Source organism: Vipera ursinii, assembly GCF_947247035.1.
Source record: "Vipera ursinii genome assembly, chromosome: 10".
Lineage (NCBI taxonomy): Eukaryota > Metazoa > Chordata > Lepidosauria > Squamata > Viperidae > Vipera > Vipera ursinii.
In genome coordinates, this window is record NC_139520.1 from 1,376,016 (window position 1) to 1,401,877 (window position 25,862).

Sequence of the window (25,862 nt, forward strand, 5' to 3'; positions counted from 1 at the left end):
AATGGAAACACTGTCATCTGGGTGGTTATGGACCTGTTCTCAAAACAAGTGCATTTTAACCCTTGCCAAAATATCCCCACCACAAAAACCTTAGCAAAACTATTCGTGCAGCACATCTACAGACTGCATGGGGCATCCCAACGCATCATATCAAATAGGGGAGTGCAATTTACATGAGAATTCTGGAAAGAGCCTTGGTGGAGCAGTGGGCTAATGCCTCCTTAAGTAACACCAGCTGCCTGCAATTAATGCAGGTTCGAGTCCCACCAGGCTCAAGGTTGACTCAGCCTTCCATCCTTCCGAGGTAGGTAAAATGAGGACCCAGATTGTTGGGGGCAATTAAGCTGACTTTGTAATAATGCCGCTTGGGGTGTGTGTGAAAGCCCTAATAAGCAGGCATATACATAGAATGAAGGCTACTGCTAAGTTTGTAAGCCGCCCTGAGTCTTCGGAGAAGGGCGGGATATAAATGGAATTAAAATAAAAAAAATTAAAAAAAAGAATTATTATCCCTCTTATGGACCACTCAGGGACTGTCATCTAGTCATCATCCTCAGTGTAACGGTCAGATGGAACGTTCAAACTCAGTACTTGAGCAATACTTAAGATCCTTTATTAATTTCCAGCAAACGAATTGGACAGACCTCCTCCCTTTTGCAGAAATTGCTTACAATAACGCAGTCCACTCTAGCATAGGCTACACTCTCTTTCAAGTAGCCACTGGTCAAAGTTTCAACCCTATGCCAGAACTAACCCCAAATGAACCAGCAATCCCATCACTGAAAGAATGGATAGCACAATTACAAAACAGGTGGCCAGTGGTTAGGAAAGCCCTGGATAATGCTAGACAAGCATACAAAGCACAAGTGGATAAAAGAGAGTCGAACCTAAACCATTCATTGTAGGAGAAATGGTATATTTGTTTACAAAATACCTAAAATCCCTACAGTCCTGTAAAAAAACTTGGTCCAAAATACATAGGACCTTTTCCAATTAAAAGAATCATAAACCCAGTAACAGTAGAATTAGAATTACCCAAAGCCCTCAAGCAAATACACTCAACTTTTCACTGCAGCTTGCTGAAAAGAGAACAGACATCCTTACGGCCAAAACTTCCACCACCACCTCCAATCATGGTTGAAGGAGAACAACACTTTGAGATAAAAGAAAACTTAGATTCTAGGAATCAGATCCTGTCTATTATGCCTGCTATCACCTACTCTTAATAAAAGTTCCTGTTTGGAAGAAATTGTTTCCAAGAGTTCTATTTTCTTAAGATGTGGGTTTGAAGTGGGACCTGATAGTTTCCTCAGAAGGTCTATTCTAAATATGTCATTTTAAATTTGAAAGAAGTAGAGTGGGAGAGCTAACTCTCACATTGGTAAGTCTAGTAATAATTTACAAAAAAGTAGCAGATTTCTCAACTATAGAGTCCTCACTGAATTTCTTGTACAATATTGTTTTTGTTTACTATTATGTTTTTCTTAATAAATCTTTCTACTCAGAGCTCTGAGAGGTTTTTGAGCTTAGCCAGTTCCAAATGAGTCTAGGATGTCACCTGAGAATGTGACAAATATTGGCATTTTCTACATAGAAAAGAATTTAATATAAAGAAGTCATTTTTGCAGACATTCTGCTCTACACTTTCCATATTATTCAGAAAGCTTTAGGTTGTAAATTCTAAGACCACATTTGGAATACTCCATCTGGTTTTGGTCACCACGATACAAAAAAGCTATTGAGAATATAGAAAGAACACAGAGAGCAGTAAAGATTATGGATTGGAGGATAAAATATACAGTTGTGGGAACTAGGTATGACTAGCCTAATGAAGAGAAGGACTGCGTGGGGGGGACATGAGAGCAGTCTGCCAGTATTTCAGGGCTGCCACAGTGAGGTTGAGAAAAACAGAATGACTTAGAAAAGGTTGGATGGAATTGATAAGATCCTCAAAAAAGATAAGTGATATAAAGCAGTGTATTGTATGCTTCATTGATAGCCAAGTTTAGAATTATTTGTGGTGAGTGGTATTAGTGTAACCTAGTTAGATTTTTCTCTTATATCTTATCTTTATTTGTTTGCTGTATTTTGTATCTGGTTGCTTCCTCTGAAATGGAATTGTATCATAGGCCTGTCTTCTGTCACTTTTCTAGTTTGGATCCTTGCTGCTATCGTTTCAAGATCACCAACCGTGGGCGTCGCACCCATCAGCTTTACTGGATGACTGAAGGTTTCGCCCCATTTCGTCAGCACAACACCCTCCCTGCCATCAGCGCCAACACCAAGAGCCAGACCATCCCCCCAAACACGGAACCTCAGGGTCCTGTGTTCAAGCTTCAGCCACTGAGAATGGAACTGGCCCCAGGAAAGAGTATGGACATGGTCCTGGAAGGATCTTCTGATATTCCCAAGGTATTCTTTTGGATCCTGTGCTTGTGGGCAGGTGATCTCCAGAGTTCCTTCTAATCTTCCCTTCCCTAGGATACAAAGTGTTGATTGTTGGCATGGCATTTCAGTTTCTGAGAATGGTTGGCATCTGAGCAGGCCAGGTGGCTACAATTGCTAGAATTATATGATCAAGACAATCAGGCCTCGCTTAGCTGCTGTATGTCTATGGAGATTCTCAGGTTGTCCCAAAGGTGCTTTTCAAAAGGCAACTGGACTTTTTTACTTTTTTTTTTGTTCAAAGTATTTTGCTTCTCATTCAAGAAGCTCCCTCAGTTTTGGATGAGAAGCAAGATGTCTTCAAGGAGAAAACAAAGAAAGCCCAGTTGCCTTTTGAAAAAGCACCTTTGGGAGTTAGCTGCTGAGGGTGCCATATGGTCACCTCAAAAAAATCACCCAAGTAAAGTTATAAATGTTATTGGATAACATGCTTTGTTTTCTTTCCTGTCTGTGTTTCATTCACCTTTTTTGGCTTTTAAACTTTATCTGAGTTTTTAAAGCCCAGAGCTGAATTTTTCTCTTCCTCTTTATTCTGAGACAGCTATGCTGCTACAGTTTGTATTTTTACATCTGCTACTGGGGAAATGATGTAACTTGCCCTTGCTCCTGGAGTCCTGAGAAAATCTCCTTCAGCTGATGACGGAAGGGGCCATTTTCAGCCTGGCTCCCCTTTGAGTAGGACATGTTAGTGTTGGGGATTAGTGTTGGGGGCTTTCCTGAGCAGCCTCTGGGTACCAGAGGCTTCTTATGGAGGAAGCCCTTCCCAGTGAGATGGCAGAAAGAAACTTCATTTCAAAATGGTTCATGGGCCAGGGAGAAATGGGAAACAACAAGAAGGATAAAGCTGTTCTTCTTTGTGGGCTGTTTGGTTCCAAGTAGGGCAGGCCAGCAAAAGCAGGCAGAGAGGGGAAGGGATTCTGTTGATTGCTAGAGCGGGAGTCTCCAAACTTAGCAACTTTAAGACTTGGGGTGCTTCAAATCCCAGATATTCTGGGAATTAAAGTCAACACATCTTAACATGCTTAAGGTTGCAAAACACTGCTCTACAGTGGGGATTTCCAACCTAGGCAACTTTAAAACTTGTGGACTTTATGCTGGCTGAGGAATTCTGGGAGTTGAAGTCCACAAGTCTTAAAGTTACCAAGGCTGGAGACTCCTGCTTTAGAGAACCATGGCTGGCTGGGTAATTCTGGGTGATGAAGTGCACAAGTCTTAAAGTTATCAAGGCTGGAGACGCCTGCTTTAAAGTTTAGAGGACCAGGCTGGCTGGGGAATTCTGGGAATTGAACTCTACTAGTCTTGAAATTGCCAAGGTTGGAGACCCCTGGCCTAGAGAAGGAGCTGCTTGCAGGATGCTTGTGGGGGAACAGCTTCTTGATGGAAAGCAATCATCTCACTGTATCAGCTCCAAGTCTTGTGCAGTAAAAGAGGAGAAATGTAGTCAGTCTACAGGGGCACCAGAGCTGGGCAGAGCACCTGGTGAACAGGAGGTTTGGGTGGCAAACTGACTGAACGAGTCATTTCCAAGGGACCCATGGGGTTTCTGACCAGCTGGCTCAGTCACATTCATTCTGCTGCTCTTTGCCTGAACAGCTGGTTAAAGAGAGATTGCTCTGCCACGCAATCATAGGGAAACAGTCTGGAAAAGAACGTATCATGAAGGTTGATGTCACTTGTGAATTCATCGCACCAGTTCTGCAGATTTCCTCCAGAGCAGTTACATTCCGTGTGGAGAAGGTGAGTGCTTTGATACCATGAGATCCTTCTGGCTTTTGACCTCAGACTAGCCCAAAGACCAGAATTCTGTGAGCCAGCTCCCTCTGGGATATTGGAATCCCAAGTCCTTTGAGAGATTGCCAGTGCTGTGGGGGAGGGTCAGTATAAAAGCTAATACATACATAGCCAGAACTTGAAAAATGAGGGGATTTGTTCTAGATATTAAGGTATTTAGGCTGATAAGGTAGCGATATCTTATATCATCATCATCATTGTTCTAGCCATTTCCATCCACTGCAGATGAAAGCCTCTTCCACCTGTTTCCAACTATACGGTCTGGAGCTTTCTTTTGCTAATTGGACCCACAATACTTGCTGTTATGGTCTCTCCATCTTGTTTTAGGTTTCTTTTATGTACAGTTTTTATCAGGTGGGTGTTGTGATTCCTCGCCAGCCAGTGGATCCAGCAGCTGAGTCTGAGGACTCAGATGAGGAGGAGAGGCCTGGAGGGACATTAGAGTTAGAGGAAGGCTGTGAGGAGCACCAAGACTCACAGTCAGACAAGGAGCCTGGCCCCTCTACTCACGCTCTGGCAGAGACACAGCTGTGCTGGGAGCCTGAGTTGAACATGATAAGGAACAGCTGGGGCCAATCCCGGATGCGCAGAGAGGAAAGGTGAACAAGACAGAGAAAGGCAGTGGGGCAGCTTCAGAGGCAAAGGAAAAGTCATTAAGAAGCCACACTCTGGCTGGATTATAAAGGGGCAAGGTGTGGGAGGTGCTAGTTGCCGAAGGCAACCGTTTGTGCTGAGGATTGTGTTTTTGTGGATTGTGTTGCTTGCCTCTGCAGTCTTGGACATTGAGTCAGGTATGTCAAAATAAAAGGTGTTTGTTTTTTCTTGCGGGTTCTGCCTGGTTCCATGAAGAGGGGTTTCTTCTTGTGAGTAAAGCAGTTGAACAAGTACTCACATAGGCTGGGACAGAACAGTGGGATCCATTCTATGACTGCCTTGGTCCACCTGCCATCAGTTCTTTTTGCTATGTGACCAGCCCATTTCCATTTCAGTTCTTTTACTTTTACATTCATTTGTTCTCTAATCCATGTGCAGGTCTTTCTGTCTTATCTTGTAATGCAGAGAGTGTATCTTTCCATGGCTCTTTGCGCCACTTGTAATTTTTGTATCAAAGGTGCCCTATGACTTAGCCCACAATTTCATTTACCCACACAAGCCCCTTCGCCGCTCTATATTTTCATGCTATATATAAGATATCCCTCCTCCTTCTATGATCGGGTATCTTATATATAGGTATGAAAATATTATTGTCAAAACCTGTATATAGATAAGACTGCAAGACATATCTGAAGTAACCTGCTGATTTTTTTTCTTTCAACACTGACTTTCTGTTTGTGCTTCTCTTCCTTATCTCAGTTATAGGACATAGAGCCCAGCCTGGACTTTAGGCCCAGCCGGTCAGAGTGACCCAGGGGTAGGAAAGATAGAGAATTGTTTCTCTTTTGTTCACTCTGTGTGTGTGTGTGTGTGTGAGAGAGAGAGAGAGAGAGAGATGCCAACTGAGTCAAGTTAAGTATTTTCTAAATTTTTGACACATGGAGCCCATACTATTTTAGGGTGAGGTTACCTTGAATTGCTTCCCCCTTCCCTCTCCAGCTGTGGACTGCACAGTCTTTTAATCCGGGTCTCTCTTTGGGAAAGCTTGGAGCTGGCCAGATCCTTCCCATCACATATATACAGCTATGCCCTGACAAATTAAACCAAGCTGCGGTTGCCTTATCCCAGTGCTTGGAGATGGTGAAGGTCTGGGTTGGGAACAACAGGCTTCAGTTGAACTCTGCCCAGACTGGGGGAACTTTGAATTTTGGGGCTTGCTGCTTCTAGGGCCATACTAGCTTTGGTGTTGGAGGGGGAAACAGTGCCACAAGCAGGCCACTCCTCAGTTTGAGGGTCTTTGTGTTTGCACCAATTACTCATGTTTCTAGATTGGAAAACTACTTACAGTCACTCATGCCACCAGTAACTTCCAGATTAGACTACTGTAATGTGCTCTGGATAGAGTTTAGTATTTTGTATCAGCATTTTTCTTTGTCTTGAAGGTGGGCTACATCATCGTAAAATTCTTTGACCTCATCATTGCTATAGGTTATTGTTGGTGCATAAGCATGGATGATTTGAAGCTTGTATGGTTTGTTCAATTGAATGATGCATTTCAAATTTTACTACAGAGTTTTTCAGCTTTCGGTTGATGAAAAAACCAACTGCGCCACATCGACCATCTTTGTTACCTCTAGAGTAAATGCCCAGAGCTATCGAGTTCAACTAAATTTTCATCTTTTCATCATGTTTCACATAATCCAATGATATCCCAATGCATACTTTTGAGTTCAATCAGACGTTCTTGTAGTCAAGCATCCATTTTCATTGTTCAAATGTTGACCGTTCATATATCCAAAGTCCAAAGGCAGCCTGATTTAACCTGGTGATTCTTAGCACCCTCTGCCTTTGTCTTCCCACTGCCTAGGGTAGTTGCCCTAAGGGCCTCAGGTAATGAGGGCCATTTTTGAAGTTGTATTGGCATGTGGAAGGAATAGATCATTATCTGGTCTAATGCGGGTTAGCAGATGTGATTGGTGTTAGTCTGGGGTATCCATCATGTGATATCCACGTTGTCTCCCCCCCTTCAAATAATCTTTCATCAATGTTTTAATTCAAAAGTCAATTAATCAGTCAGTCAAAATTACAATTCAGTGTGTTAAGCCACTTGAAATCCTTCCTGTAGATTCTCCTCTAAAAGATTAGCCAAAAGCTAAGGTTTTTCTTTTCCATAAACAGTTATGTTAAGCAACAGTCCAGATGTTTTTTTCTTTCAGATACTTTTTAATCTTATTTCTGGCTCTTCTTTTGTTCCCAGCTGTCTTCAAGGTTATTTGCAATTTAAAAGGACAGCTTTTTCTTTGTTTCTAGGCATTCTGCCAATTTCTGAGTCCTTATTGTTAGTATTCTATTCCCTGATTCTCCACTAGATGTCAGCAGTTATTTCTCCACTAGATGTCAGCAGTTATTATGAGGACCCAGATTGTTGGGGGCAATTAAGCTGACTTTGTAATAATGCCGCTTGGGGGGGTGTATGAAAGCCCTAATAAGCAGGCATATACATAGAATGAAGGCTACTGCTAAGCTTGTAAGCCGCCCTGAGTCTTCGGAGAAGGGCGGGATATAAATGGGATTAAAATTAAAAAAAAATTTCTTTTTTCGGTTTTTTTTCAATCAAAAATTATTTTTTTTATATATTTTATAATTCCATCAAAAACTCTTTAGGGTATAATTTTGACAGTCTTTTAGTTCCTAGATTTGTCCAGACTGTAGTATTTTAAATCAAATTTTATTATATCTCTTTCCTCCTTAATATTAATTTGCCGCTTCCATCTTTAAGGGAATGGGGATATAGCCTCCTCCCTTCACTTCTGGAGGTTTTCTTGCTTTGGGGACCTTTCTCAAGGATTCAATTAGTAGATAAAAGAAAGAAGATCAGTACTCTCACCAATTCCACGCATGCTGTTCACAGATGTTCAGGTTTGTGCTCTGGGACTTAGGCTGCAAGTAGCTTGGACTAGATGCTGATCTCATGCTAGCCTTTCTCCTGTTGGGTTCTGGTTCCCCCAGATCAAATGAAGTGATTGCCTTCACTTTGTGATCAACGGAGCACCCCTCCTTCACGGTCACCTCTTCAGGGCAACTTCGGACCCATCTAGGGTCCTCCTGGCAGGACAAAACTAGCCATGTGGAGCGGAGGTCCACTATCATGTCACCATGTGCTACGAGCGCAAAACCGGAAGTCCAGAAGTATTTTAAAAATCTAGTAGTCCTTCAATAATTGCCATGGGCCACTGATCGTTTCCTGCACTAAGTAATGGACTGAAGTTCAATGGTCTTTTCTAACACTATCAAATTGTGATTCTACCTTATTTTGTGCATGGCACTTGGCTGTGTGTGTGATTCATCCTCAGTCTTCCTGTTTTTTCTCCAGAACCCCAGTGACATTTTGACCACGCAGTACAAGCCTCTGTCCTTGAAGAATGTTTCTTCTTTGCCGCTCAGAGTTGTCCTTTCTTTGCAAGAGCCCTTTGCCCTCTGTGATGTAAATCACAAAATGATTCCAGCACCTGAACAGGTAAGAGAATTGTCCATCTGAATTCAGTCCACATCCTGAATAGCAGAACAGTCTCAGATGCTAGAGCAGACATGTCAAACACAAGGCCCGGGGGCTAGATCCGGCCCGTGAAGTGGTTTCATGCGGCCCACGAAGCCATCCTGGAAACAGTGAGGGAACAGCCCCCACTGCCTTGGCCCTGGTCCAGAGACCCTCCTTCTGGCAGAGACCCTCAGATCTGTCCCACTCCTGTCCAGGCCCCCATAGGCACCCTTGATGTGAATGATGTAGAGCTGGCCATGCCCACCCAGTAGGCCATACCCACTCTAGCCATGCCCACCCAGTAGGCCACGCCCACCCAGGCCATACCCACCAGGTCCCCTGAGGGCAACCGCAATGCTGATGCGGCCCTCAATGAAATTGAATTTGACACCCCTGTGCTAGAGAGACAGAAAGTGTTAATTATGGTATAAGAAAATTACAGTTAGGAATGTCCATGAAACAGAAAATGTGTTTTGTTTCAAAACCAAAACAAGCAAATCACATTTTAGCAATTCTGCCAAATTTCAGATTTTGGTTTGATAGAATATTTTTGTGGCATGGGCTTGGGACAAAACCAAACCTGCAGGGATCCCAGAGCCACTCAGGCTGAGTAGGGAAGGTTGGTATGACTCACCTCTCTCTCTTCTATCCTTTAGTGTAACCTATTATCATAATGTATATTTTCAAATTTGTTAATCATTCTAATCTGTTCCTAACATTGTACCCTTGTCAGGGTCCTTATGCAGTTGGGCAGCTTTAAAGTTTGATGAATGAAGGCATACCAATAACTGTTCTCCCCCTCCTCTTTCCAATGCTTTCTATTATTCCCCCCTCGCTCACTGCCCCTTAGCTACTGCCCACATCCTTTTTTATTAAAGTTATATTAATTTTTAAGAATTATAGTTTTTAGTGTTTAGTAAACAAACACGTTGTCTGGGTTCAAATATTAAGATTAATTTTTTCAATATAAATCTATTCAATACTACACAATCCAGTATTTTTTCCCTGATCCTCCTTTCTTCTCCATATTTTTTCCATTACAATTTTTGGTACTGTTAATGTATACAAGGTTAGATATAAGCATCTTTACTAATATATAAATAATAATATCAATTAATAAATCAATAATGTCAATTCATTAATCAATAACCTATTTTTGTACTTTTGTTAAAGTTTGGTTTCCCATCAGTATTTGAAATGTCTTTATCAGTTATGATTTCTTCAATATTAAACATTTATATAGCTGAAAATTTTACTCAAATCAATCCTCCTCTTATCTTCATATTTTCCATATCAAAAAAAGAAAAAAAGTCATCTTAATTTTAAATCCTATCTTTCATTATAAAAGTCTAATTATATCTAAATGTCTTCCATTCTTTTAATCTTATTCAAAGAAGTATTTAAACCTATAATGCCTCCTCTAAAAAGTCAAATCTTCTGTTTTTTAAATCTGACTCTCTCTTTCTTTACCAAGTCGCTTTCCAAGCCAGGGCAATTAGATCGCCCAGGGTTTTTCTTTCTATTTTTGTAACAATTGCTTGGCATGAGGAAGATAATTTAGGTATAGTATTTTGGGGTGGGGGGAATTCCACCCATTTATATTCCTTAAACAACTCTCAGTTCCTTTCTCCCTCCATTTCTCTTTTAATTTCCTGTCTCCATTTCCTCTATTTTGTCTTTTGATTTCTGGATTATTTGTTCATACTTTGTGGTCATTATCTGGGAGCTTTCTAGTTGTAGATTTAATTTGGAGATTTGCTCATTGATATTGTCTAAATTGTTTTTAGTCTATGATTCCTTTTTATATCCTCTTTGCATTCAGCAATTGTTTGGTGAATTAGTTGTAGCGTAGTATTAACAAAGTGCTTCTTGAGTTATCAGGAACCTACACAGGCAAAAGCGTACTGAGAATAGTAAGAGTCACACAGTAACCACACAGATACACTGAGTTGTGATAAACAGAAAAATACTTTACTATTAGGTGTAAAAACAAAAACACAATCCAAATAAACAGTCCAGATCATACACGAATAACAACAGATAAGCAACAGCAACAGTCCAGGGAGTATCCAAAATACAATGTCTTCTTACCGGTCTGAAGGTCAAGTACATAGTTCCTAAGGTTTAACACAGTAGTAAGCCAAAAAAACAAAAACAATGAGAGCAAAGAGAGAGAGAGAAGCCACATTCCTAGCTCCCTCTTATGGCCGTTGGAAAAACTTACACACCCATTGGCCAATTAGCACCTTAAGGTTATAACATCATGGTTTATATATTTCCAACCCAACCAGGTAGGCTATAACCATATGCCTAACACATAGAATATATTTCTTTCTGAAAGGTGTTTCTGTTCTGTACCAGCCTACTACCGGCCCTGCAGATAAGGCAGGGACAACCCCTTTACAAGAAGGCAAGAGGCTGGAACTAAGCCTGCCAAATTTATGGACACAAAAGCAAACAGAGCAAAAACAAGACATGAACCATGAAACAGGAGCTATTCAAGCGGTTGCCTTCAGCAAACCAGCCCTCCCACGCATTCCCCTTTTAAACAATTCAGGGCGTGGCTTCTCTCTGCCTCCTTCCGATGTGCCCCATTGCCTTCCTCTGTTTACTCCTGATTGACTGCCTCCTGTGTCAGGCGTCCTTGAACAGGGCCAGCTGTGGGTCATCTTCATCCACGCTGTCAGGCTCACACAGCTGGGTCTGTGTCATAACCAAGTGGGAGGGGCCTGGCTGAGGGCTCTCATCAGCAAGCTCTCCAACACCCTCAGCAACCTCTCCAACACCCCCTCCTTCTCTGAATCATCCGACCCAACTGCCGAACCCACAGGCTGACCCTGAATCACAACAGTTTGTTTTTTCTTGAGGCATCGTTCCTGGAGATTAGTTTTCTGGTCTTTATATGTATCCTTTATAGTCCAATAGATTCCGAAGTATAGGTTCAGTTCTGAGAGCAATATTTTATAGTAATTCCTTGTCTCAAGTATCCCAAAAATTGTCAATCAGACAAGATTGTAATCCACAATGTTTGAAATATTCAAAGAGTTCATCCTCTCTGAAAACAGCTCAAAAGTCTCTCCCAGCCAGGCATAGTCCAAGGTCATTTTTTTCTTTCTCTCCCACTAGCTCTTGAAATTAAAAGGCCAAGCTCAGTAGGTATTTATAATCCAAGAAGGTCAGGGTGATAGGTATGCCACAATATTTTCCTTTATTGTCAGCTATTATGCCAGGGTAAGAATCACCAAGCAAAGCAAATTATAGTGCTATGCACAAATCTACCACTAGATGTAATTCAAAGTCCATTTTCCACTCTTAAAACAAAGGATTGATTTCTTATATTTCATCTCAATGTTTTTTTCCAAAGAGAAAATCTTAACAATTATCTCAGTTCTCAAATTTATCAAAATTGCAATTTTGTATTACTTTCACTTCAGTATTATGTATTTCTGTCCCCCATAACAAATTTAAAATGCCGCTTCTGTTCACATCTGGAGGTTTTAGGCTTCTTGAGAGCCTTTCCCAGGAAATTCAGTTGTAAAATAGTAAAGAAAGGATCAATAATCTCACCCAGTCCAAACATGCTGTTTACGATGTGCTAATTAAAGCTTTTGTTCTTCAGTTATCAGCAGCTAATGGCTGGTCACAGTGGTGTGGCTGGTCTTTCCCCTGCTGGTTTAGAGGGCTTTCTTTGGATCGAATGGAGAGACCGCCATCTCTCCATGATCGACAAGCCACCCCTCCTTCTTCATCGCCTCTTCATGGTGACTTTAAGCCCTTTTCAGGACCCCCATTAGTGCAAAATCGGACACGGAAGGCAGAGCCTTGCCTTCTTACATCTGTCTCGCCGTGACGCAAAACCGGAAGTGCTGCTGCCCACATCCTTGGCTTCCTCCTACTCTTCCCCCATCTGACTTCTGCTAAGTGCTTCAATCCATTTATAGTCTACTGGCATTGGGAGGCCAATAAATTTCATTAAATAAATAAATGCATACATAGATACATACATAACTGGAAAAAACCAGCTCCCATTTCATTCTTTACCTAGAACGCCCTCAAGGTATGTTTTACCATCTAAAAACATGTACAGAACTCATCGTGCACAAACTGTTCTGAGTATCACTGATGTGTATTTAACTTTGATTCCAATTCAGCCTATAAAGATGGACGTTGGAGAGATACATCATCTTTCAGTCAGGTTTAACCCCGTCTATAGAGATGACCTGTGTAGTCGAGTATTGGAAGAGGTTCTTGTTTTGCGTTACTTGGAGCATCCTCATGTGGACTATGTCGATCTCCGGGGAGAAGTGCATTTCCCAAACCTCCACTTCCAAACAATGGATCTCAATTTTGGCTGCATCTTGAACGACACAGAAGTTATCCGTGACATCAGTATGAGCAACCACAGTCCCCTTCTAATCAAATATCGCTGGTCCTTCCTGACAGATGATCGTGAGTCCTTTATCAGGTACAAGCCATCACATACTCTGGAATTTTGCCTGATTTCTAGTTACTTATAGCACATGATTCATTGTGTACTAAGGAATTCGTTTTCAAAAGCTGGTCTTTTAAGAAATTACTTCTGATCAAGAAAAGTGTTCTAGGTTCTAAAGTAGAATTCTTTATTATTTATTGGCCAAGTGTGGTTGGACACACAAAGAATTTGTTTCCGGTGCATAAGCTTTCAGTGTATATACAAGTAATAGTGATAGTCATGATCATATACAACATGAAAATATATTCATCATAAATCAGGAAATACAACCCTTCTAATCATAAGATGCAATGCTTAGTGATAGTAATAGAGTACTAGCTAAGCAAACAACATAAATGATTGATACAAAAATCTAGTTTTGAGCATCCAGATTCTACAAATAGCACCTTTCTCAAGTCTGAGTTTACAGCAGTTTTCATAGTATTTATTTTTCTTGTTTAGTACAGGTAATTCTTATTTAGAGACTACAGTGGAAACCAGCAACTTGATCATTAAGCAAAGTGGGCATTAAGTAAAAAAAAATGACATGTCTTCATCTGTGTTTATGATTTTACTTCAAATTTCCTTTACTCAACAGCATCAGACAGACAGTCAGATGAGTCCAAATGGCAGGGAAGCTTTCCAGAATGTGACTCACAAGGAAGCTGATAAAAGGATGTAGCCCCTTTCCCCCATCCCCTGTCCTTTGAAACACTCACCCTGGTCCTAGGATAATTAGCAAGAAGAAAATGGATGTTTGTACTTACATTCATTGGAGATGAAGAGATTACAAGAGAGCAGGGCTTTTTTTGTCATAGAACACTCAGAACGGAGTTCTGGCACCTTTTTTGGATGGAAACTTGTAGTGTAGGCAAGGTGGGTTGTATGACATGTGTGAGTTCCAGCACCTTTTTCTTTTACAAAAAAAGCACTGCAAGAGAGTAAAAGGGCATATAATAGGAATATACAGAGAAAGGTATGGGCTAGAGCTGGCTCTTTGCCTTGCGTGCTTACTGGAGCTACTTAGGAAGCAAACAAAAGCAGCAAAACCTGTCAATTTCAGGCAGCTGCTGCCAGCTACCAGGTCCTGTCTCTCTTTTTTTTCCTCTCACTCTCTGTAATTGTGTGTGTGTTTATAATCAGTTTATAGAGAAGATAAAACTAACAAAAACTAACATAAAGAAAGAAAAAAGGGAAAGAAAGAAAGACAAAGGTGCCAAAAAGATAAAGAATTAGTTGATTTTCTTGCAGCAAAATGCAAATGTGATTATAAAATTATCTCGTACTCCGTGGTTACAAAAAGAAAAACTCAGAGTTTGGTGTAAGATGGGCAGCTGTAGGGACCTGCCTCAGCTATTTCTCCCAAGAAAGCAGGATGTCAAGGTTCCAACAGATGAGCTCTTCAAATGACTCTGAGGCATTGTTTACTTTAAAAGTCTTTTATCAGAGCCCTAAAACATCAGAAATCCTTGCTAGGAGAAGCTGGAATCTGAATTCCCCTCCCCTTAGCATAATATGTTAAACACAATTCCCCTTTTCATTGCTGTCATAAATCACACTCCCCAATTAGTTTGAAGGGTCAGTTTTCCCTTCTGTTAGACAACCCGCCAAATTCTTATCTTCTCTTATTTCAAGACAGCCTTGAGACACATTCTTCCTCCCCCTCCTCCAGCAATAACTGATTATAGCTCTTAAAGTAACACAAGCCTGTTTTGAAAACAGGTCTATCACAGTCCAGATGACAATATTTCCTGTAATGTGAACAAAACACAAGTTAGGAACTGGGTTTTGGTTTGTTGGGGTGTTTCTCATAAAACTTTTTGATAAGTCTGTCAGCTTTCACATTGCTAGATTTCACCCAAATGGCTTCAGAAAATGGGTATCCCTTCCATTGTACTAGGTACTTCAATTTTCCCTTAAAAATTCTAGAGTCAAGAATACGTTTCACTTCATAATGGGTCTGATCCATTACTATGAGGGGTCCAGGTGCCTACTTAGTGGGAGGTCTTAAAGTGGAGGCCCAAAAAGTTTTCGGTAAGCTACAATGGAACACCGGGTGAATTTTCCCCAAAAGTCTGGGAAGTTTCAATTCTACTGTGACTGGGTTGATGATTCTCACAGTAGGGAAAAGCCCCAAGAATTTCGGTCCTAATTTCTTGTTGAGTAGTTTAAGGCATAAGTATTTGGTCGACAAATAGACCTTTTCCCCAACTTGGAATGTTCTTTGGGGAGCTCTCTTTTTATCAGCCTGCTTTTTGTAGGTCTCAAAAGTCTTTTTTAAGGCCATCTTGGTATTTTTCCAAACTTCTTCCCAACCCCTCACCCATTGATCAAGTGACTGGGAAGTGCAAGGCAACTGAGGGTATTCCGGTATGGGGCTGAATTCTCCCCCTGTGGCTACCCGGAAAGGAGTGTAGCTGGTGCTGCTATGTACTGTAAGCCACCTCTGCGAAAGGGAGGAGGTCAGTCCAGTTTGTTGGTAAGAAACATAGCATCTAAGATATTGTTCCACCATTTTGTTGGCGGATTCTGTGGCCCCATTACTAGCCGGGTGAAAAGCAGTTGATAGGCCTTGAGATGATCCAATTAATTTAAGAAAATTCCTCCAAAATTTTGCTGTGAACTGCACTCCTTTGTCTAAAATTATTCTCTTAGGGGCGCCATGTAGCCGGCGCCATATGTTTTAGGAACAACTTAGTCAGACGTTGGGCTGATGGGAGTCCTTTGCAGGCAGTAAAATGAGCCTGTTTTGAAAACAGGTTTATCACAGTCCAGATGACAATATTTCCTCTACTGTCAGGTAGGTCTACTATAAAGTCCATAGCTATTTCTTCCCATGGTTGAGAAGGGTCGGCCAGGGTTTGCAGTAACCCAGGAGTTTTCCCTGGGATTTTTTTCATGGTGGCACATAGTTTTCCATGTCTTGTTTTAATCCTGGCCACCAGAATTGCCGGCAAATGAGATGTAGAGTTTTTAGATATCCAAAGTGTCCAGCCTGTTTGACATCATGGCTGTGTTTGAGAGCGTTAAGACAGAGAGCTTCAGGCAAGTACAATTCCACCCCCTTGTAAGCCAGACCATCCCTGCATGTTAGGGATGTCTGATTGTCTTTGAACCATTGATCGGTGAGGAGTTCTCATTTTATTTTCTTTACCCCAGGGTCATCAGGATTAGGGGTCCTGTGAGGTGTGAGTTGGGCTGCAGTTTGTGGACTGGAGATAATTGCCTCATTAACTTCTTCGCATTCGCCTTTGTACTGGGGTAATCTAGCATCAGCTAGGAAGTTTTTTCTTCCTGGTATGTACTTTAGAGTAAAATTAAAACGGTTAAAGTACTGTGCCCATTGCACTTGCTTTGGGGACAGTTTGCGGGGAGTTTTTAGTGCCTCTAAATTTTTGTGATCTGTCCAAACTTCAAAAGGCACCTTGCTCCCTTCTAAATAGTGTTGCCAGTTTAATAGCCCCCACCTAATTGCGAAGGCCTCCTTCTCCCAGACTGTCCACCTCTTCTCGCTTTCAGTAAATTTCTTAGAGGTGTAAGCACAAGGTTGTAGGACCCTGCTTTTATTCTTTTGCAGTAACACCACTCCGACTGCCACGTCACTGGCGTCTGCCTGAATTACAAAAGACTCCCCTGGGCAAGGGGGCTTTAGGACTGGTTCAGCCGCAAATAGTCTTTTTAAATTCTCAAAAGCTTTCTGACAACTCATAGTCCATGCTAGTGGTTGGCCCGGTTGCGGTTTCCTTCCTCCTTTGCCTGCTTTGAGTAGTTTTGTAAGGGGTAGAGCAATCTCGGCAAAGGAGGGGATCATTTGGCGATAGTAGTTGGCAAAATCTAGAAAGCTCTGGAGCTGTTTGAGAGTCTTTGGGGGCTGCTATTCAATTATAGCTTTCACTTTGGCTGGCTCCATTTCAATGCCCTCGTTGGAAATTCTATAGTCAAGATAATCTAATCGGGTCTGGAAAAATTCACATTTTGACAGTTTGAAATAAAGCTTGGCATTCAATAGGTTTTTTAATACTTCTCTCACCAGCTTTATATGATTAGTCATATTCATACTGTATATCAGGATGTCATCAAGATACACCAGAACCCCTTTGTATAAGTGATCATGTAGGACCTCATTAATCAACTGCATGAATACAGCTGGGGCCCCCTGTAGTCCAAATGGCATGACTTTGAACTGATAGCTCCTCATGGGGCAGTTGAAGGCAGTTTTCCACTTGTCTCCCTTGTTTATTCTCACCTGGTAATATGCCTTTCTCAGGTCTAATTTAGTGAAGACACTCCCCTTAGCCAGTAAGTCCTTTAGGAGGGGGTATTTATTTTCCACACTCACAGTGTTGAGACCCTTATAGTCTACACAGAGATGAAGACACCCATCTTTTAAGGGCCCCCACTGCAGACTTGGCCTGTTCAATGAACCTATTGTGTAGTGGGTCCGACGCAAGAGAGACGCCAGCCGGTGTGTGAGTTCAGCTCTTTATTGGAAGGGGAAGTGAACTGAGGAATGAGGGCTACCTGGCCTCCTTATATACCTGGCCAGGTAAGCTAACAGCCAATGGGGTTGGCCCTAGGTTTCCCGCCGAAACTGTCCAGGCCAACGCCCCCTGAGGGCTGTTGCTATGCAGATGCCTGCATACATAACACCCCTCCCCCCTTAGAGAAGACCCACATAACAACAACAACATGCAACTACTATAACTATGAGTATATATATATAAAGAAACAGTGGTGTCCTTGTGTGAGGGTCACTTGCACACATAGTCCGACAGGTAGGCTGGTGTCCTGTGTGGACGGGTGGATCGTCTGGGTGTGCTTGGCCCCTGGGCTTGGACCGTGGGTTCCTGAGGCCTTTGTGCAGGGCTGCAAGGAGCCGGCGTCAGGAAGTCCTCCTCCTCTGGTCCCTGCCCTGTGACGTCCTCAGCTGGGTTGACCCCTCCTGGAGTGTGGTCCTCCTGTTGATCGTGTGCGTTGAGTTCAGGGACGTGTGTGACGCGCTCAGGGGCGTGTGTGACGTGCTCAGGAACTCTTCCTCTGAGCTGATCGATGTGTCGCCTTATGTGTCTGTCCCCCTCCACCCCTACAATGTACGAAAGGGGTCCTGTTTTCCCAACCACTGTCCCCGGAACCCAAGGATGTCCAGCCCCATAGTTCCTTGCCCAGACCAGGTCCCCCAGGTTGAGGACCCTGTGTGTGGATGATGATGGCAATGGTGATGGTAGTGATGCTGGTGGTGATTGTGATGATGGTGATGATGGTGATGTTGCCCTACTGGTTTCGGCTGCTACCCGGTCTGGGTGTAGGCGGTCCAGCTTGGTGATGAGGCGCCGTCCCCATCGCAGTTCTGCTGGGCTCTTGCCGGTATCCACGCATGGTGTGTGTTGGGCTAGTAAAAATTTGGCCAGTCTGTGGTGCCAGTCCCCGCTGATGATGCGCCGGAGTGCGTCTTTGGTCGTCCTTACCATCCGTTCGGCCTGCCCGTTGGTAGATGGATGGAAAGGCACGGAGGTGGCGTGCCTAATCCAGTTCGCCTTCAAGAACGCCTGGAAATCAGCAGCAGTAAACTGAGGCCCATTATCAGACACAATTACGTCGGGGAGGCCGTGTGTGGCAAAGAAAGCTCTGAGCACCTGGATTGTCCTCCCCGAGGTCATGTTGGGGACAGGGACTACCTCTAACCACTTGGAGTGACTGTCCACCACTACTAAAAATAGTTGACCCTGGAATGGCCCCGCATAGTCAATGTGAATGCGGGACCATGGCATGTGTGTGGCCTCCCACCGGTGTACTGGTGCATGTGGCACTTCTGGCCTGGATCTCTGGCACGTATAACAGGCCTTGACCCGATCCTCAACCTCCTTGTCCAACCTGGGCCACCAGAGGTAGCTCCTAGCCAGTGCCTTCATCCTGACCACCCCCGGGTGCCCTTCGTGTAAGGAGTCCAATACCCTGGCGCGTAGTGCGGGTGGAATGATGACCCTGCTACCCCAAAGGAGGCACCCTTTGTGTGTGGAGATTTCATCGCGTCTAATGAAATAGGCCTGAAACTCTGGTCCCGGGGATTTGTCCTGCCACCCTGTGCAAACCCATGAGTGCACCCTGCCCATGATGTTGTCTGTGGCTGTGTGGCTGGCAATGTCCTTGGCAAGAACTGGGCACTCGGGTAGTTCCTGCAGGGCTAGGATCTGTGTGGCTGGTGCTGGGTCTGGGTCGTGTGTGTCTAGGGGGAGCCTACTTAGACCGTCTGCATGGCCCATCTCCTTCCCTGGCTTGTGTACCAGCTTGCAATTGTATGCTGCAAGGAAGATGGACCACCGGAGCATCCTGGGGGACAGAATCTGGGGGGTTTGCCTGTCTGTGGTGAACAGGCCCAGGAGTGGTTTGTGGTCCGTGAAGACAGTGAACTCCCTGCCATATAAGTAATCGTGGAATTTCTTGATTCCTGCCACGATTGCCAGGGCTTCTTTGTCTATTTGGGCGTAGTTTCTTTCTGCTCCAGACAGTGTCCTAGAATAGTATGCTATGGGGACTTGTGCCCCGTTGGGCTCAAGGTGGCTTAGGACAGCGCCCACACCATAAGGGGATGCATCACAGGTGATACAAATGGGCTTGGACTCGATGAAATGGGTTACTGTGGACTTGTCCGACAGCAATGCCTTCAGGGCCTTGAAGCTCTGATCATGGGTGGCCGTCCAGGCCCATGTTGCCTGTTTGTCTAGCAGCCTGTGGAGCGGTTCAGCGATGGCTGCCTTGTGTGGGAGGAATGTATGGTAGAAATTCAGCAGACCCAGGAATGCCTGAAGCTCTGCTTTGTTCTTGGGTGTGGGTGCTAGTTTGATGGCCCTCACCTTGGATTCTGTGGGGTGGATTCCCCTGGCGTCTACTCTGAACCCCAAAAATTCTGTGGAAGGAACGCCTATGCTGCATTTTTCCTTTTTGAGTTTCAGGCCAGCTGTGCGCAGCCTTGCCAGCACTTCCCTAAGCCTCCCTGCCAGTTCCTCTGCTGATGCTCCTGCGATCAGGATGTCATCAAAATAGGGGCAGACTCCTGGAATGCCCTTGAGTGTCTTTTCCATAACCTCCTGGAAAATGTCGGGAGCAACGCTGACTCCAAACTGCAGCCTGTTCACCCGGAACGCCCCCCTATGGGTTACTATGGTTTGGATGTCAGCTGTTTCCCTAGTGACCGTGAGTTGCTGATAGGCCTCTGCAAGATCGAGCCTTGCAAAAATGGCGCCGCCTTGGAGGGAAGCGAGAACGTGGCTGACCGCGGGAACCGGGTAAGCGTGCGGGTTTAGGGCGCGGTTCACCGAGCACTTATAGTCGGCGCAGATTCTTATTTCCCCGTTGGATTTGAGGGGGGTCATGATGGGGGTTTCCCACTCCCCTCCATCTACAGGCTCTAAGATTCCCTGGGCCACCAACTTGTCTAGTTCGCGCTCGATTTTGTGTTTGAGCGCAAACGGGACTTGCCGTGGCCGGACCCTAACGGGGGAGACGTTCGAGTTAAGCTTGAACGATATGGGGGCCCTGGTGTACTTGCCTAATGACCCGTCGAAGACGTCGGCGAACTCCCGGCAAACGGCCTCAACGGAGTCCCCCTGGATCCGATGGATCCCGGATACTGAGATTCCCAGGGCCTCAAACCAGTCCAGCCCGACCAGGCTGGCTCTGCGGCCCTCTACCACTACAACGTCCAGGTGCCCTTCGCGACCCTTAAACCCCACTGAAATGGTGGCCTCCCCCTTCACCTTGACCGGCGAATTCTGAAAATCGGTCAGGGTTAATTTAGTAGGCCGTAATTTAATCCGTTGCTTGCTCCGGCTAATTATGTGGTTAAGGGTCTCGTCTGAAATAATCGAGACCGCTGATCCGGAGTCAAGCTCCATGCTGCAAGGGACACCTTGCAAACGGATTGTTAATCTAATTTTGGGTTTGAGCAGCCGGCGGCTACCCGTGTGGTTAATGGCCAGCCGGCTCTCGACATAGCCAATTTTTGTTTTGGTGGGGGCCCCAGTACCTTCGAACGGCGGTTCCTCCGGCTGCAGCTCGTGGATCTCCTCTCGGGGGCGGCGGCTACGGCAGACGGCGGCTATGTGGCCTGTTTTCTTGCAGGCCCGGCACGTGGCGGACTGGAACTTGCAGAGGCTGCGCATGTGGTTCCCACCACACCCTGCGCACCTCTGGGGAACGGCAGTGTTGCTGGGAGGCCTGGGCCTGTCTGGGCGTCTGGCTTGCTGGTCGGGGGTCGACTTCCGCTGGAGGAGGTCGATGCTCAGGTCGTCCTCCTCTGTGGCCCCTTGCTGGTGGACGCTGGTTGCCTGGTTGCCGGGCCGGGTTCCTTGGCAGGCTTGGACGGCCCCGCAGGCCGCTTCGTGGGCTAGGATGGCGTCCTCGGCTTCCTGTAGAGAGACCTCCTCTCTTTCGAACAGGCGCTCCTGCAACCGCCTGTCGCGTAGGCCGCAAATCAGCCGGTCCCGTAGTCGCTCCTCCAAATTTGTGAACCTGCAAGCGACAGCAGCTTCCCATAGGGCGACGAGGAAGTCGGCGCCGGTCTCGTCAGGGCGCTCGTCCCTTTTCTCGAATTGTGACCGTGCGGCCACCTTGGAGCGCCGGGGCCTGAAATGTGCGTTGAGCCTGGCCACGAGGTCTCGGTACGCGACGGTGTTGATGGCCTCCTGGGGGAACAGGTTCGCGGCGACTTCCAGCAGCGCTGGTCCCCCAAGGCAGGGCGGCCGCCTTTGCACCGTCCTCCGATATCTGATTGAACCACATGTACAGTTCAACGTGAGCCAGGTAACGGGTCCAGGTTTCGGGGCAGCGGGTCTCGAATTCGCGGGGTTGTCCGGCTCTAGCCATGGCGGCAGTTGGTCGTGGATGTGGCGCTTGGCGTTGCCGGTTCGGCTGGCGGTCGTGGGGGGAAGAAGGAAAAATGCCTTTCCCTTCAGCTCACGGAGCGTTTCCCCAGTGACTTCAGCTCTTGGTCGGCAGCAATCCCACCTTCGTCGCCACTATTGTGTAGTGGGTCCGACGCAAGAGAGACGCCAGCCGGTGTGTGAGTTCAGCTCTTTATTGGAAGGGGAAGTGAACTGAGGAATGAGGGCTACCTGGCCTCCTTATATACCTGGCCAGGTAAGCTAACAGCCAATGGGGTTGGCCCTAGGTTTCCCACCGAAACTGTCCAGGCCAACGCCCCCTGAGGGCTGTTGCTATGCAGATGCCTGCATACATAACAGAACCCCCTAGCAAAATTTTTGCCCACGTATCGTTGCATCTCCTAGATTTTGAGGGGGGGGACATAGCGTACATTCTTGTCATGGAAGCTTGGCTCCTGGCAACAGTTTGATAGGGCAATCATTAGGTCAGTGAGGAAGCAGGGTATCACATTCTTTCTCGCTAAATGCCTCTGCTAGGTCCCAATACTCACTGGGGATGAGTGGCTCACCTGTTGGTGAGGCCACCATGTGCGCTCGCTTATTCTGCTTTTGAAGCCTTTGAGGGTGGTCTTGAGGCTTCTGGAGTCTCCGCTGGGCTGGGCCCAATCTGACATCCAGATCAGCTTTCCTAGCTGCTTGGGTTTTGCCTCCAGCTGGGAGTCCTGCAAAAGCTCTTCCTCTCCCGGGTTGTTGGCTTCAAGCAGTTTCTCTTTTCCCATGATGAAATCTTCTCCTGAATTTCTGCCAGCTTTCCTCAAGTCTAGGGACAGTGACTGAAGTTCAGGACCCCTAGATAGTTTGGAAAATTTGTAGATTTCAGCTTAATGTCATGGTTCCGACAAATGAAGCTCTTCAAAGAACTTCAAGGCATTGTTTACCTTAAAGAATCTTTAATAGAAAAGCATAGCTTTGACACATACATGGTTGAAGCCAAAATCTGAATTCCCCTCCCCATAACACATAGTATTAAGCACAATTCACTCCCCTAATTTACAGCCATAAATCACATTCTCCAATTAGTTTGAAATGCAAGCTCTCCCTCCTGTTTCCAACCCGCCATTTCTTATCATCTCTTATTTCAAAAGCTCCAGAATTGTTATGTGTAATTAACCATTACATTCTAAGAGTAAAACATAGAAAGAAAAAGGCTGCATCTCCCTATGTTGTCAAAGCAAAAACATTCAATGTTAGCAGCATTGACACTGGCATTGTTTCAAGCAGGAACGTTTATTGAGAGTTAGTTATAGCAGGAGAGCAAAGCAAGATTTCCTGCACAAATTGTTACATTAAACCTTTCATTCATAAAAACCCCACCCCAGAGCCCAACTATCCAGTTTGCATCCAGCCAATCCACAGGAGGGAAGTTGTTATGGGAACCAGAGCTTATAAGGGATGGTTCTCGCAAGAGTGGGGAAAAGGCAGATGGCCCCTGGCACATTCTTTTCCCCTTTTCACACCCAAAGAGATACATCATAGTTTAGAAAGAACAAACTAGAAATACATCCATAAGCCCCACCTCCCAGCAAAGCAAAGCCTTCCCCCTACCACTAGAATGGCAGAGCCCCGAAAAGAAACATTGAAGGGGATTTTGACATGCTGCCTCCCTTAAAAGAAGGAGAAGTCCTCCTGGAGAGACAAAAAAATAATAAAGTAGGGAGGAAAAAGAGAATAATAGGTTAATCAGATTTGTCTGGGTAATGAGCATGAAAGTGTTTGAGCAGTTAAGGGGCTCTAACATGTTTTTTTTATCAGCCCATTCATTTTGGGATGCAGGGAGATCTTTCCAGGCCACTAGGTAGTGCATAGCCCCATGGTGTTTGCTTGAATCTAAGATCTTCTTAATTTCAAAGTGTTGCTCACCTTCTACCATGATGGGTAGAGGCATGGGGGGGAGCTGCTGGCCTTAAAGGTGAGGTTATTTCAGATTTTAACAGGCTGCAGTGGAATACGGGGTGGATTTGCCTTAAGGGTTTTGGGAGCTCCAGTTCCAGTGTAACAGGTTTTATGATGCATTTTATTGGGAACAGACCCACAAATTTGGGCCCTAGTTTCTTTGATGGCTGCAATGACTAAGGAACCTAGTAGACAGGTATACCCGGTCCCCTACTTTGAACTGTTTAGATTCCAGTCTTTTCTTGTTTGCCTAAGCTTTATAAGCTGCTCTGACTTCATCCAAGGCTTTTCTGACTACTGGCCAGATGTTTTGCAACAGATGCAAAAAACAAGTGCTTTCTCCCTATTGTTTGTCACATTCTTGCCACTTTCTCCCACTAATGGACCAATCATTTCCTTAACTTTTTTCTTGTTTTTTACATGTTGAAAGAAGCTTTTTTATTATTTTTGACTTTTATCACAAGCCTTAGTTCATTTTGAGCCTTAGCTTTCCTCACTTCATCTTTGCATGTTTGGGCTATTTGCTGATATTCTGCCTTAGTTATGTGCCCCTTTCCACTTTTTATACTTGTCCTTTTTGTCTTTTAACCAAGCCATGCTTGGTTTCTTTTGAGAGCTGTTATTTTTCTTCTTCGTTGGTATTGTGCTGAACTGGGCTTTTATAATCTCCCTTTTCAAAATTTCCCAAGCTTCTTGAGTTATTTTGCCCTTCAGGATTCTCATCCATGAAATCCTTCCCAAGCTCACTCTAAGTTTATTGAAATTAGCTCTCTTAAAATTCAAGATTCTAGTTTGACTATGTTCTATTGCTTGTGCTTGCATCCAGTTTTGGTTGCCACAATATAAAAAAGATGTTGAGACTCTGGAAAGAGTGTAGAGAAAAGCAACAAAGATTATTAGGAGGCTGGAGGCTGAAATATACGAAGAATGGTTGTGGGAATTGAGTATGTCTAGTCTAGTGAAAAGAAGACCTAGGGGTGACATAATAGCAGTGTTCTAATATTTGAGGGGCTGTCACAAAGAAGAGGAGGTTGACATTCTCCAAAGCACCTGAAGGCAGAATATCAGATATCACTCATAAATCATTGTGATGTTTTGAATACTTTAATATACCTTAAATAGACTGAATTTTTCTGGGCTTTTAAGAATATGATTTTGTTCTTTGTACTGGTGACAATTTTATTGATTCTTGCTTTTTCCTCTCTGAAGTTTCCAGCCACTGCAGCATTCATCCCTACCCACAAGTCTTCTCTCTAAAAGAAGCCCTGCATTCTGAACACCCCCTGCCCTGGTAGAGCTTTCCAGGCCACTAAATATTGGACAGCCCCATGATGCCTATGTGAATCTAGGATTTCTTTGTGGTTCACCCTCTTCCATAATGGGCTGTGGTGCAGGGGTTGCTTTGGGTCTGAGAGGTGAGGTTATTTCTGGTTTCAGCGAGCTACAATGAAACATGGGGTGAACCTACCTTAGGTTTGCTGGAATTCTAGTTCCACAGTGACTGGGTTGATGATGCACTTGATAGGAAAGAGGCCTATGAACTTGGACCCTAGTTTATTAGAAGGTTGCAGTGATTGCAGAAATCTAGTGGACGTATTATTATGCCACTTCAGCAAATGTCAGTAGTTCAGTCCAGTTGTCTTGCTGGTAGTTAATGAAGCATCTAAGGTACTGCTCCAGAACTGAGTCCATTCGTTCTGTCCCCCCATTTGTTTGAGAATGATGACTAGAATTTAATCCTTGTTCAGTATCCAAAAGATCCAAAAAGGCCCTCCAGAAGTTTGAGGTAAAGTGGACACCCCTATCTGAAATTATGTGCTGAGGGGTTCCATGCAATCAATATATGTGTTGGAGGAACATTTTAGCTAGGGTCTTGGCACTTGGGATCTTCTGGCATGGGATAAAGTGCACCTGCTTTGAGAACAGGTCAGTCACGACCTAAATAACTGTGTTTTCTGCACTCTCTGGCAGTTCTACAATAAAGTCCATAGAGATCTCTCTCCAGGGTGTTAAAAGGCTTGCTATTGGCTGTAAAAAGCCCAGCATTTCCCCTGCCTTCGTTTTGCCACCACACAAGTAGGGCAGCTGGCGACATAGCTTTCAATGTCCTTTTTCAGCGATGGACACCAAAACTGCCTTTTTATCAGGTGTAGGGTTTTCACAAATCCAAAATGTCCTGCAAGTTTTGAGT

The 25,862-nt window shown here is 44.5% G+C and overlaps 1 protein-coding gene across 1 annotated transcript in view; it reads left to right on the forward strand.

The window, feature by feature from the left end:
- Positions 1–25,862, forward strand: part of HYDIN (HYDIN axonemal central pair apparatus protein) — a 358,209-nt gene that overhangs the window by 115,791 nt on the left and 216,556 nt on the right. Inside the window, exons 20-23 of the mRNA XM_083370240.1 lie at positions 2,154–2,412; positions 4,039–4,182; positions 8,204–8,347; positions 12,520–12,833. Coding sequence (XP_083226366.1) covers positions 2,154–2,412; positions 4,039–4,182; positions 8,204–8,347; positions 12,520–12,833 — 861 coding nt within the window. The remainder of the gene's footprint in view (positions 1–2,153; positions 2,413–4,038; positions 4,183–8,203; positions 8,348–12,519; positions 12,834–25,862) is intronic.